The sequence below is a fragment of the Dipteris shenzhenensis genome, chromosome 25 (assembly GCF_047967505.1).
Source record: "Dipteris shenzhenensis isolate YYH24624 ecotype China chromosome 25, Dip_SZ_1.0, whole genome shotgun sequence".
Lineage (NCBI taxonomy): Eukaryota > Viridiplantae > Streptophyta > Polypodiopsida > Gleicheniales > Dipteridaceae > Dipteris > Dipteris shenzhenensis.
In genome coordinates, this window is record NC_141620.1 from 44,257,425 (window position 1) to 44,279,008 (window position 21,584).

The 21,584-nt window shown below is 46.1% G+C and overlaps 1 protein-coding gene across 1 annotated transcript in view; it reads left to right on the forward strand.

The window, feature by feature from the left end:
* Nucleotides 1-21,584, forward strand: part of LOC147885929 (dynein-1-beta heavy chain, flagellar inner arm I1 complex-like) — a 629,024-nt gene that overhangs the window by 212,531 nt on the left and 394,909 nt on the right. Inside the window, exons 28-32 of the mRNA XM_087396248.1 lie at nucleotides 1,982-2,117; nucleotides 2,434-2,627; nucleotides 2,804-2,974; nucleotides 7,919-8,034; nucleotides 19,588-19,750. Coding sequence (XP_087252374.1) covers nucleotides 1,982-2,117; nucleotides 2,434-2,627; nucleotides 2,804-2,974; nucleotides 7,919-8,034; nucleotides 19,588-19,750 — 780 coding nt within the window. The remainder of the gene's footprint in view (nucleotides 1-1,981; nucleotides 2,118-2,433; nucleotides 2,628-2,803; nucleotides 2,975-7,918; nucleotides 8,035-19,587; nucleotides 19,751-21,584) is intronic.

Below are 21,584 nucleotides of genomic sequence, written 5' to 3' on the forward strand. Positions count from 1 at the left end.
GTGAGCAGCCCCCACCAGATTGCCGCTCCATTTAGCCTGGTCACGGTGGATGGACAAAAGCAGTACAGCCTAATCCGCTTTCACAGCCACCCTTATCCACATTTAAAACAAACTGAATAGCACAATCACAAGGTAAAAAGCTTCCATTGAAACTCCTTGTCTCTACACACCTCCGGGTACAACTCATACTCTGGCCACATTTCCTCCAAAAGCCAGTCAACCTTTAAAAAAACCCAGTGGACTACACAGCCCAACACAAGCTCCTACTGACTGAGAGCTCAAGCTCACAAAGCATTCAGATTCATAATGCATCCAATCCCACAACTCACCGGACAACCACCCACAAGGTAGCCACGGTCAGAAATCTTATAATATCTTTCCCAAGGTCATCAATCCAGCACTAAAATAATGCAGCCCATCTTTTTGAGGTGATAATCCAAACATTGCAGTTTCCCTTCTACTCACACATCACTGCTCATAAGGACTCAGATACCTTCTGTCAGCATCCCACTGCCTTAGAGAATTACCATAAACTCAATGTAAGGGCAAGACACCATCTGCCTCTCTCTGATGCATTAAGATCTCCTCTATCAAAGCATCAAAATTCCTTATCCACTCTATAGACCATAGTCCTATTATCTCAACTAAGGCCTCTTCCCTTGTTCAACAACAAGCACTTTACCCGCTACAGCCAGCTGCCTTCAAACTCCTATCGGCTTCACGTAGTCTATGATGAGCTATGCTCCCATGATGTAGTCCACCAACTTTGCAGTTCCCAACAGCCGAGGTTTGCAGCTACAACCGAGCACCCACCTCCCGCCTGGCCAAAGCCTCTCCACCTACGGCCTTTAAGCTAATGTGTGTTTTCACAATACTAGCCCATCATTCTCTGCACCACCCGTTTTACCTCTTCTTCTTTCACGTAATGATATATACTCGTGACCTCTTCTACTCGAGCTCACGGCCTCCTATCATTCAATATCCTCCAAAAACCCATATTAGCGATGCTCCAGCTAAGTCCTTCAGCTCCCACACAAGCAATCGTCCTTCTTCTCGGTTCACGGAGCTCACATTGCCTGTGGTCCAAGATCCTTGAGCACGTAGTAGCCACGCTCTCCTAATTCAAGAATGAGCCACGGTCACAAGTGCTCACAGAGCTCACCAAGCTCCCGCCTCTTCTAAGGTCCTCCTCTCCTGTGATCCCTTGTCTCCAACTTCTCAGAAGGGATGCTCCAGCCATCAAAAACTCCCACAATGGCCACCATTCGTCCCTCAACTCCTTCCTATCTTCACGTGATCAGTCTCCCTTTCAGAGCTCTCCTTTCGCTACTCGTCTGTCCACTACTAGCTCACATCCTCCCTGCTTCTCCTACCGATGGTGCCCCCATTAGCGACCCCTAGCCACTCTCCAAGCGCCTTCTCCCATCACCTCCAGTCCCTCGATTCCTTTGCTCATCTGAGCTCCTCCTAGCCCACACCGTAGCGATCCCTAAACCCAGACATCCCGATAGGCATTGCTGCAGCCTCCTTCCTGTCGTCCTCACCAAGCTCCCCACCTGCAATTCGCCATCCTCTTCTTGGAGATCCCAGCCAAGTCCCGAAGCTCCCCCTCTATTCATCTGTCTCTTGGCCTGAGTAGTCACGACACCTAGCTCACAGAATAAGCGACCCCCATCGTCTCCTATCCTCCCTTCCTCCTTGCCCTCGAACTCTCCAGCAAGCTCCCATTTCCACGTACGTGACTTTGTCCTCTTCCAGAAGCTCTTCTTTCCTTGCTACGTAGCCACCTTTTACCGGATTGAGATGGCACTATCAGCCCCAATCCTTTCTTTTTGGCTCTTGAGCTTTTCATGCATTGCATGATGTATCCTGTATGGAGCTTGCTCTAACGGTTTTCTTTAATACTTAATAGAAGTCTCTTTTTGCGAAAAAAAAGAATATGCATAAATGTGCATTATTAAGTCAATGAAGTGGTGTGCAGGTACAACGGCAATGGTCTTACTTGGAAAACATTTTCAATGGATCTGAAGATATACGCAAGCAATTACCTGGAGAGACAATCCTTTTCAATCAAGTGCATGATAACTTCATCACTTCCATGAACAGGATTCAGGAAGGCTCTCTTACTTCCTATGCTTGCCTTTCAATCAGAATCTCTCATAGAAAGTCAGGAAATCAATCTAGTGGGACAATACGGTCTTCCAACATGTCGGTTTTATTTATTTGAACACAGTTTCCTGATGGACATTTTCTCTTTACAATTTTTGCACACTTGGAAATAAGAATTCGACAGCCACATTCGGACTTCCAACATAATATTGTATTTCAGTTTTGGTTTCCTGACATAAATTCAGAATATAGGTCAGCAGCAATGAAGTCCGCTAACCTTTCTTTGACATATCGACCTCTCTTGATTACATCAGGAAATAAAAGTTGCACTGAAGTCATTATGTGTAGATGGATTAATGGATTTGTTCAATGCTATGGGAGGGAAACTGGAAAAAATACAAAAATCATTGGATGACTATCTAGAACAGAAGCGGCAACAGTTTCCACGGTTCTACTTTCTTTCCAGTGATGATCTCCTTGATATACTTGGCCAAGCCAATGATCCCAGGAATGTTCAGGCAATGATGATTTTAAAATAACGTTGCTATGAGAAGTTATTAACAAACCTAGTTGTTGTTTAGCTGCACATAAAAATGCTGTGCGAAATTTCCAGATATACTCACTGATATTTGTAACTCTTAGGGAAAGAATTTTGTTTTCTGATGTAATATTCTTTGTCTGAAATATACACCAGTCTCACTTGAAGAAATGCTTTGAGGGGATAAAAAGGCTTGAAATTCATGCACCGGGGGAAGAAGGGCGCCGACAATTTCAAACAACTGGTGTTTTCGCCCCTGATGGAGAATATTTGCCATTTGCATCCCCTGTAGTCTTGGACACTCCACCAGAGGAGTGGCTTAACAGGGTAAAGAATAAAGATATTGCACTCTAAATTTCAATCATGAAAATTAATGCTTTGTAAACTTGTTCATGAATGTTGAGCATCTACTTATAATAAAAAGATGGCCCGAATTCAAAACCATGTTTCTTTGCTATCAGTACGACACTTCAAGAAAATTTGTGTTTCTATGCAAGTCCTAGAGAGAGAGGAAATTACAAAATCTCTACAACATATCTGAAAACCTAACTAAAAATAGTCCAAGGAATGATTACTAGGCAACTCATCTAGTCAGTTTGTCATAAATTTAACAGAAAGTGACCCTTCAACTGCTTACTGTGGTGCAGAATCTAACTCTTAAATAGGACTGTTGCTCCTCCCCATCATCAAACTCCCCTCCTAGCAGCCTCCCCACAGGCTGTTCAGCTCCTCCCCTTGGCCCTGCTTTCCTCCCCCGCAGCCTGTTCTTCTCCCCCCATAACTTGCTCTCCTTCCACATCCCCTATGAGATTGCTTACTAATTGAGCCTTACAGTCCTCTGGAAGTTTTTTGAAAGCTTTCGAGGATACCATAGTGGAGGCAGGGGTCGTTCCACATGACAAGCTGCCTATCTATCCATTTTTTTCCTACAACTCCCCCTTCAATGGTATGGCTAAAGTGCTCCCAAAATGTGTCAGTAATTTCCCTCTCACCGACTCTCTTCGGGCTATACATTGATGAGATCACATTCTTTGTTGATCGCCTAGGAGGAGAGGGCTCCTTATTGGCTGATCTGATGGTACAGATACTACTATACACAGATGGCATAGTCCTCATTTCGTCTTCAATCGAGGGATTGCAGAAACACTTGGAGGCCTTGGAGATGTTTTGCAGAGAGAGGGACCTGACAGTAAATCTTGAGAGAACCAAGGTTATGATCTTCAACACATCCCAAGCAGTGCTTCATCAACATCAACATCGACATCGACATAGTTTCACTTACCGAGGGGAGCCAGTGGAGATAGTGCAGTCCTACACATACCTAGGGGCAGTATCTACGGAACCAGGCTTCACCCGATGACCCATGCTACCAAAGCACCACTCACATGAGGGAAGGGTGCCCTGGCCTGATTAGAGAGACAATGCTTCCAGGCGCATTTTCGGGATCCACCGACGAAGGGCTGGCTCTTTGACACTCTCATGAGACCGACCGCCATGTATGCAACATCTTTTTGAATGAGTGACCTTTCATTGATTGGAAGGGATTTGAGAGGCTACAGGTGATCATGGGATCTAGGATGATTCAGAGTAAGCCTTTAGTTCCCCATCAGATCATACAGGCAGAGTTCACCATGACACCTCTCTAGGTAGACGCCCTCTTCCAAAGTGTGACCTTTCTCCACAGAGTTTGGTCCCTACCTCAGTGGAAATTACCGAGATTGGAACTAGAGTCATCCCGACGATTGGCAGAGAGAGGCTTTGGTACAACATGGTATGCGCGGGTGTCCACATGGTTTGATAGCCACGGTATCCAGATGGATAGGCTCCCCCCTTTCAGTACAGCATGGATGCACCACCGGAGCTCCTTCCACATGATGAGATTAACCGTATCATACAGTTAGACCTTCTCCATCTCCACACATCTAAGGCTTGGGGGGGGGATCAGGAGTTCCCCACCAAGACCCAATTCTACCATGACCACTTTCTGAGGATATCGAGGTAGGGCTTCATCATCAGGCCCCAATACCTCAAGGATAGGAGAGTCTCACACACCTTGCAGATTGCTATCGGATAGATACGAGTCTCGTCCCACCAGTTGCGGATTGAGGCCGGGAGAGTGGATGGCATACCTAGAGAGTAGTGGGTCTGTAGACTATGCACGATGGGGCAGGTCAAGACAAAGGAGCATTTTCTATGTGTCATCCGGTCTATTATGAGATCCGAGGACAATACCATTGTCTCTTTTAGGAGGGCTCAGCCACTCACATGGCAACTGATACATTTTCCCAACTAGGTTTGCATTGGGCTCTACCTGATTGAGATGCGGAGACATAGGGATTCCCTTGTGCGGCAGGCTAGAGATAAGCTACAGTTGATGCCTCTGGACTAGAGTCATCCAAGCCAATGCTAGATGAGATCCAAGCCAATGCTAGATGAGATCGAGAGGGAGAGCTCGAGGAGACGAGAGCACTATGGATCCGCAATGAGATCCGTCACTAGGATACGGCTGGACGAGAGATGCGGAGACCACACACGACACATGGGGCGATCAGAGCACACACGATTGAGGTCCGACCTATCTTAGCCCTCCTCAGAGGGGACCGCCAGAGACGAGGCATTACTCTCGATGTAGCCCACCGAATACAAAGATCTAGGAGAGAGCACCCCCCACCACCGCAGGAGACGGCCTGACAGACACAGATACGTGAGCTCTTTGCATCACATCAGCAGAGGGCCATCGGGGAGCCGGGTTATATGGAGCCTGCACATGTACTTGGAGCTCTGGCTCTGAGAAGTACTCGATTGCTCTTTTTCCTACTATTTTGTACTAGCTTTTTGCATTCTTAGCACTTAGTACTCAGCAAGGGCCTTAGTGTGCCCTTTGCTTTCAGCCCACAGTGGGCTTGTATGGGTTACATATATTTTGTACTTTGTCTCATAGACCCGCGAGGTCTCCCGAAGACCTTAATACACCGTTCTTTCTTTCTTTCTTTCTTTCTTTTTAGGCTTCAACCCTATGGAGGAGGATAAGGAGGCATTTTTGCTCTTCATCAAGTTTCCCGGGCTTCCCCAAGTCTACCATTGCCTTCTTCAGTGATTGGGGAGTACTTCAGTGTGGTCATTGAGATCCCCCCCCTCCCTGGGTTGTTTATGAAGGATAGTCCTAGTTTAATTAGGCTATTCTATTTAATTTCCTCATATATGAGTTTCAAATATAACCCAAGATTTGTACTTTCATTGGTAAGTATTCAATGGATCTTTTGAGTTGAGTCAAGCTCTCTCGTGGAATACACTCTCATGTCTTTCTTTCCAAGTTGTGACTCCTCAAAAAGATCCCCATGCCATATTTGAAGCAAAAGAAATAGTTTAGCATGTGCATGAATGAGAAGGAGGCCACTTAGTACTGGTGCAACTCAGTGTACTCACAAAGGCAAGGTAAACAGAGAGAAAGCAAGAAAGTTTATTAGAGTCTTCGGAAGACCGATGGGTGAAAGGGTGGAACTACTAAAATGAGCATCATCACCCCTGCTAAATGCTAAGTACTACATAGTCATAATATCATCAGTACTACATAGTCATAACATCGACATCATCATATCAAGTCAGATACGATGCCAAGTATGGACTGATACAATAGATACTGGAGGCCCAAGAGCAGAGGTCACGATGGACCCTGTGGCAGGTGAAGCTTTGCTGGTATGAGGGCAGAGATAGAACACTAGTGGCCATCTGCGGATGTGGTCCAATGTGGCCTCCTGGCAATGGCTCTACGTCTGACAAGATCCATGGTAACTCTGTCATTCGTGCTGTGGTCCTGAACATTGAAGGATGTCCCCAAGCATGATGTGTGCGACTCCTCTTTGTCGAGTGTGTGTTGGCTCGGATCTCTACCTCGCGAACTACTCGTGATGTGATCTGTGTGATCTAGCTGGAAGAAAGAAACAAAGAAAGAAAGCCTATTAATGTCCATGAGAGAACAAAAGGTCTAGGGAACAGAAAAAAATATCCATTCAAGGAGGACACAAGGAAGCTCCCAAGGAGTGCATAAAGAGACTCCGATTACTATAAGGTACCTACATAGGTACCTACATTGTAGTCTGAAGAAAAAGACAATAAACAGCCATACATTAGTTTAAGACTGAGGGTCTTGTGGTTTGGATTTAACTCCTTGGTGTGGGCCAAAGTGTGCATACAATGTGTCCATATGTTAGCCAAGTGTCGACGTGGGTGCCATAAATAACCTCTGTGCATCTAGATCTCCAAATGTGCCAGGCATTAATGCTTACTGCAATCTCCCAGCAAGTGTCTATTAATGCATGTGCAAATCTGTACCAAGAAAAACGGGATGGCGTGAAGTCAAAAAGACTATGCATCTTAGTGCCGAACCGTGATAGCCCAAGAGAGTCCTAACTTTCATAAAAGGTCTAAGTCCCAATAAGTGAGAACCAGGCCACTGAACTCAAAGAAATGAAGAAAGGGGAGGAGGAAAACTTGCATTGCAATTTTTCTATCCTAGTCCAAGTGATCTAGCCTTTCTGCACTCCTAGAGGCATTGCTAAATAGATTCATTAGCTTGATAAGCACCATGGACAAAAGTAATTAACTCCAAAAATACTCTATTGATTCACTGCAATCCAATCCATGAATAGAAAGCCAAAAGAAGATACAAACATTTCCATTTCTAAGGGAACTCCAAAGCCTCCTACAAAAAGATATTTGAATCTCCAAGGTAAAAAAGGGATGGCTCTTTGTGTAATTCTGTACTACAATCCACTCCCACGTGCCTAGATCCCATTGAAGAAACTTCATGGTGGGGACATCGCAAAAAGGCCAAAGCCTCTAAATACCAAGAGGGATATCCTCTGGAAAAGGGTCTACATACCACAACTAGAATCAAAATATCACTGCTCAACAAAATCCACTCTAACTGGCTCCAGGTGCGCATAAAATCCACATCAAAATCAAAGGATCTGACAAACCTACCGTCAAAATGCACACAGCATTAGACTTTGAAGTGAAAAAAAATGAATTTTTGGTTCTCAAAAAAAAACTCAATTTATGCTTGTATGAAAAAGAATTCTTAGCAAACAATTTCTATCATTACAAACTTAGGTGTTGTACATAAGATTGCATTGTTATAGAATGATATTCTGTTGATTATCTAAATGTACTGAGTCTTATAGAAATCTCATGGTAAGCAATTTCAGTCTCTATGAATATACTGATGAAAAGAGAAGGAAATAACAACCTTTTGATCGTACAAAAAAACAGGTGGAGTCAGCCATGTATGCTGCTGTAAAGCTGCATCTTGTGAAAGCTTTGGAAGATAGCAAGCTTGCAAAGAAAGACAAATGGGTGAAAGACAATGCTGGCCAATGTGTTATAAGGTTCATTCTCTGGCCCTGAATGAAGACTTTAAATAATAACCATTTCTCAGAAAGGAAAAGGCATAACTAGAATAAAAAGCTTTTTTACATGTTTCCAACAGTAGGTTACCTGAGACCCCCACAGGGTTGATGTGGCACTATCAGCCTTAACCGTGGTTATTTTCCAGCTCTTTCACTACAGGAGCTTGATTTAATATTTTTTAATTTCATGCATTGCATGATGTACTTTTCCATTGAACCTTGCTCTTGGAGGTTCATTCAAACTTCATAGAATTCTCTTTTTTGCCCAAAAAAAAAACTATAATAAAAGGCTTTGTTACATGCTTCCAACAGTAAGTTACCTAAGAATAGTCTTATGAGTTTTTGCTCTCGCGGGTTTTGTTCATACTTAATAGAAATCTTTTTTGGAGGGGGGGGGGGAGAATAGTCTTATGAGAAAGGTTTTTTTAAACCTCATGTCATAATTCTTTTTATGCACTCCTTTCATGTCACGCACTGTTCTTTCACAATCACGATCAAAATTGTAGCAAGATAATAATCACAAATGAACAAGAAGAGAGATTGCAGTATGTATCAAACTGATGAGTCTTTACAATAATTTTGGAGAAGAATCACTCCGTGAAGGAGCTCGATACCACCCGTCCATCCCCGAGCTATCTCACTCTCACTCTCACTCTCACTCGCATGAAGATGTTCAAATCCGATGATCAAATGATCAAATCTCAATCACACTCTCACTCTCACTCTCACTAAATATCTTGATCTTATCTTCTTCTTCGCGCTGCCTCGATTTGCATGCGCTATTGTCACTTTCGCAGTGCCTCGATATGCGTGCCTTCTCTTCTCTTTCGATCAGCCTCGATATGCGTGCCTTCTCTTCGCTCGAGCAACCTCGAGATGCGTGCCTTCTCCTCTCTTTCGCTCAGCCTCGATATGCGTGCGTTGGGATTGTGTGCGCTCCTTCTCACGATCTCCTCTTCTTTTATAGCCTTTCACGACTCCAAAATAAGCCGTCAAAAACCTCCAAAATCGGCCAAAAATAGCTTTTCTCGAAAAGCGTACGTGTGCTTTTCACCTTCTTTTAGCGTGCGCTTATGATAGCAAACGCGTATGGCATGAAAACGGCCCTGTTCGAAGCATCACCACACCTGCCTTGTAGATCCAATGGACAAGCTCAATAGCTCATCTCGAAGATAGGACCCTCTTCTTTCCCTTTGCATCGACCTTTCATGGCTAATTCTTCCATCTCGACCTCCGTCTAATGCCTGCAACTCTTGACACAGAAATCTAGATGCACTTTTAGCTCAAAACCACTTTGTTAGCAACTTCTGACCTCCATACAGGCATGCAAACGAGTGAACCACAAATTTTTCACAGGACAAGGTTTTTCTACTTAACAAGATCTAAAACTTTCTCATACAGAGTTTCTTCAAATTATTTCTCTAACCAACTCAAAATCAAGCCGCAAAATCCAGCCGACACCATAATGGACAAAAACAGAAATTTTTTGACCAACACCAAACTTTCCCAAAACCTTCAAAACATCAAAACCATCCTTTTTGAACACTATCTGTGATATATATTCCAAAATATTTCATATAGAACATTGCAGAGCTGCTGCTCCTCCCCGTTCCCCTGCTGCTCCCCCTCCCTCAGCCCGTCTCTCTCCCCCCTCAGCCTGTCCCTCGCCCCTCCCTGCTGCTCCCCCCCCTCCCCCCCTGCTGCTCCGCCCCCTCCCCCTGCCTGTCCCTCGCTCCCTCCCCCTGCCCTTCCGCCCCCTCTCCCTGCTTCCGCCCCCTCCCCCCTGCTGTCCCGCCCCCTCTCCCTGCCTCCGTCCCCTCCCCCCTGCTGCTCCGCCCCCTCTCCCTGCCTCCGCCCCCTCCCCCCTGCTGCTCCCCCCCTCCCCCCTACCTCCGCCCCTTCCCCCCTACTGCTCCGCCCCCTCTCCCTGCCTCCGCCCCCTTCCCCTTGCTGTTCCGCCCCTTCCCCCTGTCCCGCCCCCTCCCTTGCTTGCCCCTCGCCTCCCCCTGCTGTCCCGCCCCCTCCCTGCTTGCTCTCCCGCCCCCTCTCTTCCTCTCACTCCTCCCTTTCTTCTCCTCTCCTTTCCCCTCCCTCCCTCTCAGCTTGCCCCTCTCCACTCTCAGCCCCAGCCCCTCTCCTCCTTCCCTCCCCTTCCCCCCTGCGTCCTCCTTGCCTCCTTTCCCCTCCCTTGCCCCCCGCAGCTTTTTTGGAACGGAAGGAGCTTTTATTCTATTCGAGTCGGCCTCCTCACCTTGATTGGCGATGGATACCCCGTCAGCCAATCCTACTCCATCTCCACCGGCCGCGAAAACTATCACTTTCTCTAAAGACGAGTTGCAGCAGCATGTAGAGATTGAGTGCTCTACCACATTGCTAGCACGCATCTTCGGGTCTCACCCTTCCAGATCCTAAGCCAGAGACTGGATGCTTGCGGCTCTCCCCCCAGACCTCACTCCTCGATTGGTAGATGTTCGCCTTCTGGGATGAGGTTTTTTCCAGGTTATTTTTGACACTCCAGAGGCTGCGAGCACTGTGCTCAAGGCCGAGTTTTTATACATGGGACACAGGAAGATCTTCTTTGAAGCCTTTCACCTTGGTTTCGACCCAGTAGAGGCAGATAAGAAAATCTTCTCGCTCTTCATCAGGTTCCCCGGGCTTCCCCAGGTCTACCATCGACTTCTTTCTGTTATTGGGGAGCATTTTGGCGCAGTTGCTAAGATCCCACCCCTCCCTGGATTGCCATTGACTGCAGCAGAGGCAACCAAGGCTGATGGGGTTCCTAGAGTTAGGGTCCTTTGCAAGGATCCTAACCTCAAGATAGACCACGTCATGATCCAGTGCCCGGATGGTTTCTTTTTTCGCCAGAGAGTGGAGATTTCAGGCAGGCAGGACCAGTGCAGGATTTGCAGGACCTCGGGACACTTTGCCAGGGATTGTCCCAGGAAGAAGAAAAGGCCTAAGAAGCCCTCTGGTATAGCTACCGCCTCAGGGCATCGACAGGGGGGACAGGGGGGGGGATTAGACCCGGCACTTGCCCCTCGACCTCGACAGAGGGGTGGTACAGGTCCAGCTCCTGCTCCTCGTTCTTCACGTGGCGGTCCTGCTCAGTCAGGTGGTGGTACAGGTCCAGTACCTATTCCTCGGCCTCGTCAGGGGGGTGGTACAGGTCCTTCACCTGCTCCTCGACCCCCACCTCCCTCAGGCACACGCGACGCTTTACAGTGGGTTCCAGTACGTGTGCAGGTCCCTCCTTCAGTTCACGAGGGTACCTTAGTAGACTCTGCTTCACCTCGAGCTGTCCTTCCTGTCTCACCTTGCACAGTCCGAGACGCTGAAGCTTCGACCTCCTCCCCAGTTGCAGCTTCTTCCTTAGATCCAGCACTGCCAGATGTTTCTCTTGAGGACGGAGAGATCTCCGCGGCTGGGCAGACATCGGGTAGAGAGCATTCCTCACTCCCTCCCTTGGATAGGGGGAAGGGGATAGCTTACACTGTTGATCCTCTTTTCTCACAAGGGATCCTTCGTACTCCGGTGTCTGGATTGCTCCATAGGAACTCGTTTTCAGCCTTGGCAGAGAGTTCAGATTTCCCAGAGGAGGAGTTTGTGCCCGCTACTTTTGGGGAGCCAGTGGTTGGGTTTCCTATTGACAGGGCTTCTTCTTCAGGTGCCAGGATTCTTTCCCCTATTGACTTTCCTCCACTGGGTTCCTTCCCTCCTTCCTCGAGCAGGAGGTCTTCCCCTGTTGAGGGGTTTGTTTCCGCCACTAGGTCGGGTAAGGTGTTCCACTCTACATCCTCCCGTCGATGAGGATTATCAGTTGGAACATACAGGGCCTAGGTGGCGTCCCACATCGCCGCCGTAGACAGCTGATCCGGGATCAGCTTCATCCAGGTGTTACTGGGGGTTCCATTGATATATTATTTATTCAAGAGCACAAGCTGGATTATAGAGATTGTGCCAAGTCAGGCAAGTTGCTTTCAGGACATACTTTTTGGTCGCCTGCATTAGGCACTAGGGGAGGCACTTCTATTTCAGTTTCGCAGTCGGTTCTCCCCTTAGTTGTTGGGCACGGAGTCATTATCCCCTCTAGAGCTCAGTGGATTATTCTTTTGATTGGAGGGCGTAAGGTTGGCTTCCTCAACCTATATGCCTCCAACATTAGAGGGGAACGTGTCCTTATGTGGAAGACTTTGCTCTCCTGGGCCCCCATTGTGGATTCTTGGGTGATTGGAGGTGACTTTAACATGGTCGAGTTACCTTCAGACAAAAAAGGGGGTAGAGAAGGCGGACTTCACTCTTTGGAGAGAGCAGCTTGGGATGCCTTCCTTTTCCATTTCTGTGGCAGAGATACTTGGTGTGATGATGCCTTTCTTATTCAGCCACAGTCCCTCCTGTTCTCTTGGTCGAACAGGAGGCAACAGATGCCTATTCATGCATGCATTGACAGATTTTATGTAGATGACTGGGCACTAGACAGAGGTGGATCGGTATGCATTGCTGCGGGGGTTTCCACCTCAGATCATTTCCCTGTTGTTCTGGCTATCTCAGAGCCTCACTTGAGAGGCCGATCTGCCAGCATCAGGATTCCAGATGCCTTTTACACAGAGGTACAGAGGCAGCCCTACGGATATGGTTTGCTCATGTCCAGGGTGGGCAGCCACATCCTTCACATTTAGCCGCTGCCCTCTCTGGTATTAGCGACTTTTACTGCTCAGTTGCTTCTACCAGGAGACGAGATATTCTCAGACGTGAGATTGGTGTTCGCCAGCAGTTAGCAACTTTGCAGAGGGAAGAGCAGAAACGGCCTTCAGATGCTTGGATTCGAGAGCGCCTTGCTGCAGCGAGGGCTCATCTACAGTTATTGCTTGATCAGAGAGCAGAGTATGCCTTTCATGCATGGGAGTCCTTCTGGATTCAGATGGGTGGTAGAGTCAATAAACACTTTTTCTCTACTCTTGGCCCTAGACATAGTAGAGAGAGTGTATCTCAGCTTATTGACTCACATGGGGTTTTACAGACAGAACCAGATGACGTCTTACGCATAGCTTCAGATTTTTATGCCACCCTCCTTACTGCTGATCCTGAGACACACGATATAGAGGATGCTAGACAGGCTATTTGGCAGAGTATCCCAGTGTTGGTGAATCCGGATATGCATGTTCTACTTGACGCACCTTTCACCAACACAGAGTTTAGGACTGCACTTTCAGCCCTTCACAAGATGGCCTCACCCCGTCTTTTTTCATTGCATTTTGGGATATGATTGGAGACTATATTACTTCAGCCATGCAGGCCATTTGGGACTCTGGCGAGATGCCTGAATCGCTTACAGAGGGCCTCATCCACCTTATCCCAAAAGGAGGTAGCAGAAATTTATTGTCCCAGTGGAGGCCTATCACACTTCTGGGCACTTGTTACAAGATTCTGGCCAAGGCTATCAGCCTCCGATTGCAGCCACTTCTCCCTGATCTTATTCATGACACTCAGACGGGATTTGTGCATGGCAGAAGTATTTTTGATAACATTTTTTCTTTCTGGGAAGCTTCAGAGTGGGCCATGCAGAGTGGCCAGAATCTTGCCATTCTACTGTTGGATTTTGAAAAAGCTTATGACAGAGTAGATTGGAGTTTTTTGGAGGGCACCCTTCTACGCTTTGGATTCACTGATGTTTGGATCAGAGGTGTTTCCTCTTTGTACAGATCAGCCCATAGCCAGGTACTTATTGGTGGGGTAAGGAGTGAGAGATTTCAGATTTCGAGATCAGTCCGTCAGGGATGCCCCCTTGCTCCTTTCCTTTTTTTATTCGTGGCCGAAGCTATGAGCATCTATGTTAGATCTCAAGCTGACATCTTTGGGCTGAGACTTCCTATCAGAAGAGAAGAGGAGCTGCTTGACAGTGAGTTGGCTGATGACACAGCGATTTATTTGGATGCCTCTCCACAGACATTGACTTCTTTCAGGACAGCATTGGATTTATTTTGCTTGGCGGCAGGGGCGCAGATAAATTGGCATAAATCCAATGGCTTTTGGATCAGTGATGAGGACACTCCAGTTTGGGGGCTTGACATAGGGTTCACTTGGGTTCAGAGGGGTGTGCCTATCAGGTATTTGGGCTGCCAGGTCGGCTTGGGTATTTCTACCACGCAGCAGTTTGCTCCCGTGTTGGAGAGCATCAGAAGGAAGCTTCTCTTTTGGAGCTCAGCCAAGCTGGATCTTGCCTCTAGAGTTGTGGTGGTCAACCAGGTCCTCTTGGCCACTGCCTGGTTTATTTGTTCATGTTGGTGCCGTTCTAGGGACTGCATCATTCAGCTCAGAAGACCGATCAGGAACTTTCTCTGGAGTGGGCTTGATGGCACAGCAGATGCCTTAGCCAAAGTGGCTTGGGAGACCCTCATCCTCCCTACACAGGATGGGGGTCTCAATATTATTGATCCAGATTTATAGTGCAGAGCATTACTTTGCAAGATAGTGGTGCGAGGACTTATGCCAGGACAGGAACCGTGGAAGGACTTTCTTATCAGTAGCATATAGAGGTGCACACCTTCCTCAGGAGGAGATTGGATGAGCAGTGTTAGATGGATCTTCACCTCAGCACACCTCAGATCACCTTCATCCCCTCTCATGGTTGCCATTCTGAAAGCTTGGGCTAGTTTCAGAAGCTCTCTTCGGAGGATTCCTCCTTCCTCCCGGGAAGAGATTGATAGGCAGCCCATCATGTGGAACGACAGTATTTTAGATGATCGTGGCAGACCACTGGGTGCCTCACTCTACATGCAGTGGGCCAGGTGGGAGAGGGGACCTGCTTCTTCTTTGGGATCTTGGAAAGCTTTCCGTAGGCTTCCAGAGGAAACCAAGTCAAGGTTGACAGGACATCTCAGAGGGAGTGCAGGGAGGATCTTGCAGATTGAGACAGCCCTTCCAGAGGCTTGGATAGACACAGATGATATGCCTCTCACTTCCTCCACTTGGGCAGGTACTTTCTCGAGAGGCGGGGTTCCACTTCAGGTCTTAGCCTTCCGAGATGCACAGGAGGATGCTTTGGTTTTCAGTGTCCAGGATGGTGGCAGATTGCTCAGATCTACAGATGATATCTTGCTTGAGTCTGCTTTTCAGCCTATCAGGGTTGTAGGCCTTTTGATGCAGGGATCAGATTCAGAGTGGTTCTTAGACCCTGACCCCCAGTTACTCTCCACCGGGTCTTGGAGACTTTGGCTCTATGGAGGAGTTCCCATCAGGTATTTACAGTGGGACCCCGGAGAGTGGGAGTGGATTGACGCGGGGCATCGAAGAAGACCATCCCCTTCTTTCGTTACACGGTCAGTAATGCCAGGAGATTTCAGCTCAGTAGTAGAGGCTGGAGACCCTCCAGAGTTCCTCATCTTTTGGTATTACTGCGGATCAGCAGAGGTACTTCTGGAGGAGGCTCTGGAAATCCCACAGGAATAGAAAGATCACTATCTTCTTTTGGCTTTCTATTCATGGAGAGATTGCAGTGAACCTTTGGAGGTCCAGATTCAGAGCCGACCCTACTTGCCCTCGTTGCCTTTCTGCTTCGGAGTCTATTCAGCATTGCTTATGGGATTGCAGACAGGCGAGATTGATTTGGATGGGGATAGCCAGGATCTTCAGTCACTTTGCCCATTCCCCACTCTTTATGACTTGGGGCTCGGTGGCTTGGCTTTCTCTTACAGGACCTCAGGTTTTCTATGAGGGACTTGACTCCTCTTGGGCCATTTCGGTTCGACGTCATCGGGTTGAGTTCTGCTCGTTGGATGTGGTTCCACACCGTCCTTTTACAGCTGTACATGCCTCTGTGGATACTTCTTGGGAGATTATAGCGAGCATAGCAGCCTGGTATATCTGGAGAGCCAGATGCATAGAGGCTATGGAGGGTACTCAGGTTCATCCCTCGCACGCATTGGCTTGTATCTGGACAGACATCGTACACACTCTGATGGCCGTATGGACGGGTATGCAGGGGGACTCCCGTGCAGCCTCAGCTAGGAGGGCTTCTTTCTTCAGGGAATGGAAGGATTCTCCTTTCTTCTCTGAATCTACTACAGGGTTGAGATGGCACTTTCAGCCTCAGCCTTGGTTTCTTTCCACCTCACTCTGAGGGGTTTTTTTATTATCCTCATGATTTCATGATGTATTCCGCTTTGAGCTTGCTCTCGCGGGTTTTTGTTCTTACTTAATAGAAGTCTTTTTCATGGAAATATATATATATATATATATATATATTTCATATACAAAATTGGAGCGTCACATTTCAAAACATATATAGGAAAGGATCAATCTTGACCTCCCCATCTACTTGCTAGAGCACCTCCCCCCCCCCCACTCTTCCCTCCCTCTCCTCACTTGTAGCACCTCTTTCTGCTCTAAGCCACCTCCAACCTGATCACTTCCCTTCCCAGCCCACTACCCTGAACCCATCCCCCCTCTATTTGCCTCCCTTCCGAGCCATGCCCTACATTTCCATCCCTCCCTACTTATCCCCCCATCTCTGCTCACCTTCATTTTGCTGCTCTGAATCCATCCGATCTTTGCTCGCCTCAATTACCAACCCTCCTCCATTGCATTTCTGCCCCTTCTTGCTAATCCTGCGCACCCCGACTTGCCTCCCTTCACAGTCCCTTACCTCTGCCCCGTCCCTGCTCATTGTCCTCTCTTACCCATCTCTCTTTCGCATCATATGGACATGCATGCACACACATGTGCGCACTATCTCTCAAAAACTTCTGGACACATGCTCCTCCATTTCCAAGCATTCACACAGCATATCAAGGAAAAATACAACAACAATGCTACAGTCCCAAAACTCTCTTGGAACAACCAGCTAAGCAACTGGCCGCTTGTTGGGATTCAAAGTTTGTGTGCTTGTATGTGAGTGTGGATTTAGCGTTTGTTCAAAAGATAGGGTTAGGGTTTCTATAACCTAAACGTATAAAAGCATTGTACTCAAAGGGTTTGTCATCATTCCTAGATTAAAATCTCTCCATGTTGTGCACATCTCTTACTCCTCACACTTTGGCATATCTTTCACTTTATCTCTATATCTTTTTCTTGTAATGCACCATGAATTTCAACATAATATTAGAGCAAGGTCAGCCTGCCCTGCAACCCACTCTACCTCTAGCTCATCGCATTTCTCGAGGCCAACAAGCTTACAATCTTTTCTATCTCATACCGTCAAGGGGGTTGATGCAGTAGGGGGTGTTTGGAGGGAATAACCAGCAAGGATACCAGTAGGGGGTTTTGAGGGGATTGGGGCAGGCTAGGTCTTCCATCTTATTCCAAAGCTGGACCCAACATTGGAGACCTTTTGGAGAAGACTGGCTTTGATAAAGTCACTATCACTAAGAGTTTTGTTCTTGAAAATTACTGAAACCAGTTATGGATTCCAAAGGCCTGAAGGCTTCCTTTCCAAAAAATAACATTTGGCACTTTACTTCCTCAAAGGATTTTCAAAGAGCATCATTCAGAGAGCATGACTCAACTAAGCATTGCTGAATCGAGAAAGCCCAAGAAGAGTGATGCCTCTCATAAAATACCTAAGGTCATAAAAGGGAAATCCAAACAACTAAACCCCAGGTCATGAAGAAAGGGTGTGGGCAAAGGTGATGAAGATCCTAGCAATCCCTTTCCAAATAATCCTCACCTGTTTGCAATCCGATAAGCAATGCTGAACTGATTTTATAGCAGAGTGGCAACGAGCGCATGTAGAGTCCCTTCCTCTTGGGAGATTCTGGCGAGCATTTCAGCATGGCATATTTGGAGAGATAGATGCACGGAGGCCTTGGATCATTCCCAGGTCCACCCCTCTCAGACTTTGACCAATATTTGGATAGATACTATACATATGCTGATGGCGACTTGGATGAGCATGCAAGGGTCCTCCCGATTGCCTCTGCTAGGAGGGTTACTTTCCTGAGGGAATGGACAGGCTACCCCAGAGTCCTCTATAGGGTTGAATGGCATCATTTTCTAGCTTTTTTTGGCCTTTTGGGGCTTTATTTCATGCACTTAATGTTGTATTTCCACTTTGAGCTTGCTCTCATGGGTTTAGTTCATAGTTAATGGAGGTCCTATTCTTGAAAAAGAAAGGCTTTCCAAAGAGACTACTACAGTGGGCTCCCCTTGGAGCTACAGGGCTTAGAGTTGCACAGGGCTGGAATGATAAGATAACTTTTCCACTTAGGGGCTCTCACAGGTAATCTGACTTATATTTCTGAGTAAAATTACACCGAGGATTGAGGATGGCTACGTTGAGCCACAGGTACACGTTGCAAGAGTAAATTGAATTTGGATGCATAACCTTCCACATCCTGATTGCCTTGTTCCAAGCTACACAATCTCTCCAAAGTTTGCGGGATCTTTTTTTTTAAATGAAACTGCCTCAAGAATGCGTCGTGGGCCGCATCATATGTGGTGAAATGGTTCACTACGTACTGTGCCAATTAGCGTGCTACCTTATCCGATAAGGTTGACTCAAAACCGCCTCTTGTTGGAGCGGTACCACAACTCTCGGATTGTTGATTCCATACACCTTTTCAAACATCCGAACATGCGCATCGGGGTTGTTCGACTTTTTCCTCGAAAACTTGACATACTTGACGTTACTTGCCGCAACCATCACCGCACCGCCAATGTTTGGTGCTCCTCTAGACCGCCTTCCTTGATCGAAGAGATTACGAGAAGTCGCCAAAACTGCAGTTGGAGACGAAGATGCACTTAGCACCCGACTGTTTGTACCAGCAAAGATAGTTGATTGCTCTTTTGCTTTATGATTCTTTCACCAATTCTCTAGAAACATTAAATTGTAAAATTTAATATATTTGTTGCAAGAAAACGTGGGGCCTACTAACAACTATGTGGATTGCTACTAGTTGTAGTATTTTTAAGTTGAGACACCCAATCATACGTGGAGTGGTGAAGAGTGCACACCTTCTTTTTTCAGAGAAAATAACTTCTAGTAATGCTTGAAAAAACAACCATACAAATCACCAAGAGGAAACACTTCAACCTTATCACACTCAAATAGTTCTATATGTTCTATGGTAAATGAGGTCTGTGCTAAGATTTGAAACAACATGCAGCTGCACTTTAATCCAATTGTTTCTATTTATGTGCAAGTTGATTGCTCTTTTGCTTTATGATTCTTTCACCAATTCTCTAGAAACATTAAATTGTATTTTTTTTTAAACCAAAAATATTTTTGTTGCAAGAAAATGTGGGGCCTACTATACAACTATGTGGATTGCTACTAATTGTTGTATTTTTAAATTGAGACACCCATCTAGTAATGCTTGAAAAAACAACCATACAAATCAGCATTGAAAAGACAAGGGTGCACACCTTAAGTGGATCGTGCTTTGTTTAAAATCACCTCATCCGATTCCAAGAGGAAACACTTCAACCTTATCACACTCAAATAGTTCTAGATGTTCTATGGTAAATGAGGTTTGTGCTAAGATTTGAAACAACATGTAGTTGCACTTTAATCCAATTGTTTCTGTTTATGTGCAACAGTGCTGGCCAAGTCAAATGGACAGCTGATTGTGAAAAAGCACTTTCTGGAACAGAAACAAGCAAAGCGAGCCTACGCAAACTACTAAAGAAATGGATAAGTTACCTTAACAAGCTTACAGATATGACAAGATCACGCATCTCAAAAATTGATCGAAACAAAGTTGTAAGTATACTCAATGCCATAAGACTGAAGTAACAACGATTCTCTCTTTTGTTTCTACTATTTTTCAAAGACAACAGTTGATTGGTCAGCATGTATTACAAAGTAGACACTGAAATGGTGGAGAAAGGAGAGGGGGTGTAGAAGAAAAAGACACTGGACAGGAAGATAGGGAAGTTTAGGAGATGCTCACAGGAGCGGATGAATGCAGGGTCAATTGGCCTGTTATTGGAGTGACTACACTTATGGAGTGTGTCAACAAGGATGATTTGTCCAAACACCATTTTCTTAGATGAATTTCCTTTCAGGTCAGTTGCTCCACAGGGGATGAATTTTATCAGAGAAAGCAGACACAGGCCCTTCTTGTTGGAGTCCCCCTCTGGTTTTTTGGGGTATTTTCAGCCACCTTCTTGGATTTTCCATGCTTCACATGGTGTATTGAGACCTTGAGTGTTTTTACTCACGTATTGGTTCTTTTATGCTTAATAGAAGTCTATTTGTAAGAGGGAGGGGACAGTTGGCTCCTCTTTTTTATTTTTTATGGAAAAGACTTCTATTAAATGAAAAAGAATTCTATTAAGTATGAACAAAACCCACAAGAGCAAGCTGAAGGCACAAAAAAACCCTAAATGGTCCAATAAAAAGCTCTCAAAGCGAACTAGAAAATATCCAAGGTTGAGGCTGAAAGTGCCACCTCAACCCTACGTGGTCTTTGAAAAAATGGGGAAACACTCCATTTCCTAGGGAAAGTATCCCTCATGGAAGAAGCTGTCTGGGAGGACCCTTGCATCTCCCCTGCATGCTCACCGAAATGGCCATAATCATGTGTATAGTATCTAACCAAATACTTGCCATAGTGTGAGAAGGGTGGGCTTGAGATCTATCCAAGGCCTCTGTGGATCTAGCTCTCCAATGTGCCACACCGAAATACCTGCCAATATCTCCCAAGAAGAATTCATAGAGGTATGCAAGGACCTAAAGGGGGGAAATGGCTTTGTCTTTCCATGTGCTGGTGGAGGCCTGGGTTTCCATTTGCTGGTGGAGGCAAGAGCCTCAGTAGTATCTGAAGAAGAGATCAGAGATTCTTTGTTCCGGCAATCTTTTTCGAGAAGAGGAGTCACCATATCATCAAAGGTAGTTGTGGCAAGCCTAAGTATTTCAAGAGTGTGCTCAAAACGAGTGACTCCTTCCATACTCTTCCTGAGGACAGCCATTTTGTCCTCATCGTCTGAGAAACACCTCAGGCTGGAAAGTTGTTGAGCAAGAGATTGCATTTTTGCTAAATGTATACTCAAGGTATCACTATCCTCCATTTTCAATTTATAAAATTGCAACTTCAAGAAAACCTTGGAGTTTGTGATTTTGTTACCAAAAAGATTCTTGAGACGCGCCCATATCGCGTTGGCTATTTATTTTAAGTCGATGTGACGAACCAAAGTATCATCGAGGCAAAGTCCAATAATAACAATAGCTTTTGAGTTGTGTGTTGCTTCCATGTCTTGAGGTTTTGAGGATCCATTGTGGGAGCTTCATCTTCAATAACATCCCATACATTTTCTTTCATGAGGAGCAGCTGCACCTTAGTTTGCCAAGTAGGGAATCCTTCCCCCTTGAACTTCTCCACGAGCAATGAGGTTGAAGAGAGAGAACTCATTGTGTACCTCGAAAAATCGCAACTTCAGTCTTTAGTTATATGAGGAATGTACCGGGCTGTTTCAGCACTTTAGGAGTGGGAAAAGGGACGAAATTGGAAGTGTAATTAGCAGCATGCTGGAGCAGATTTTGAGGGCAGGAGCAGCAGCAGTAGATGGCATCATATGGTTAACATTTCGAGGGC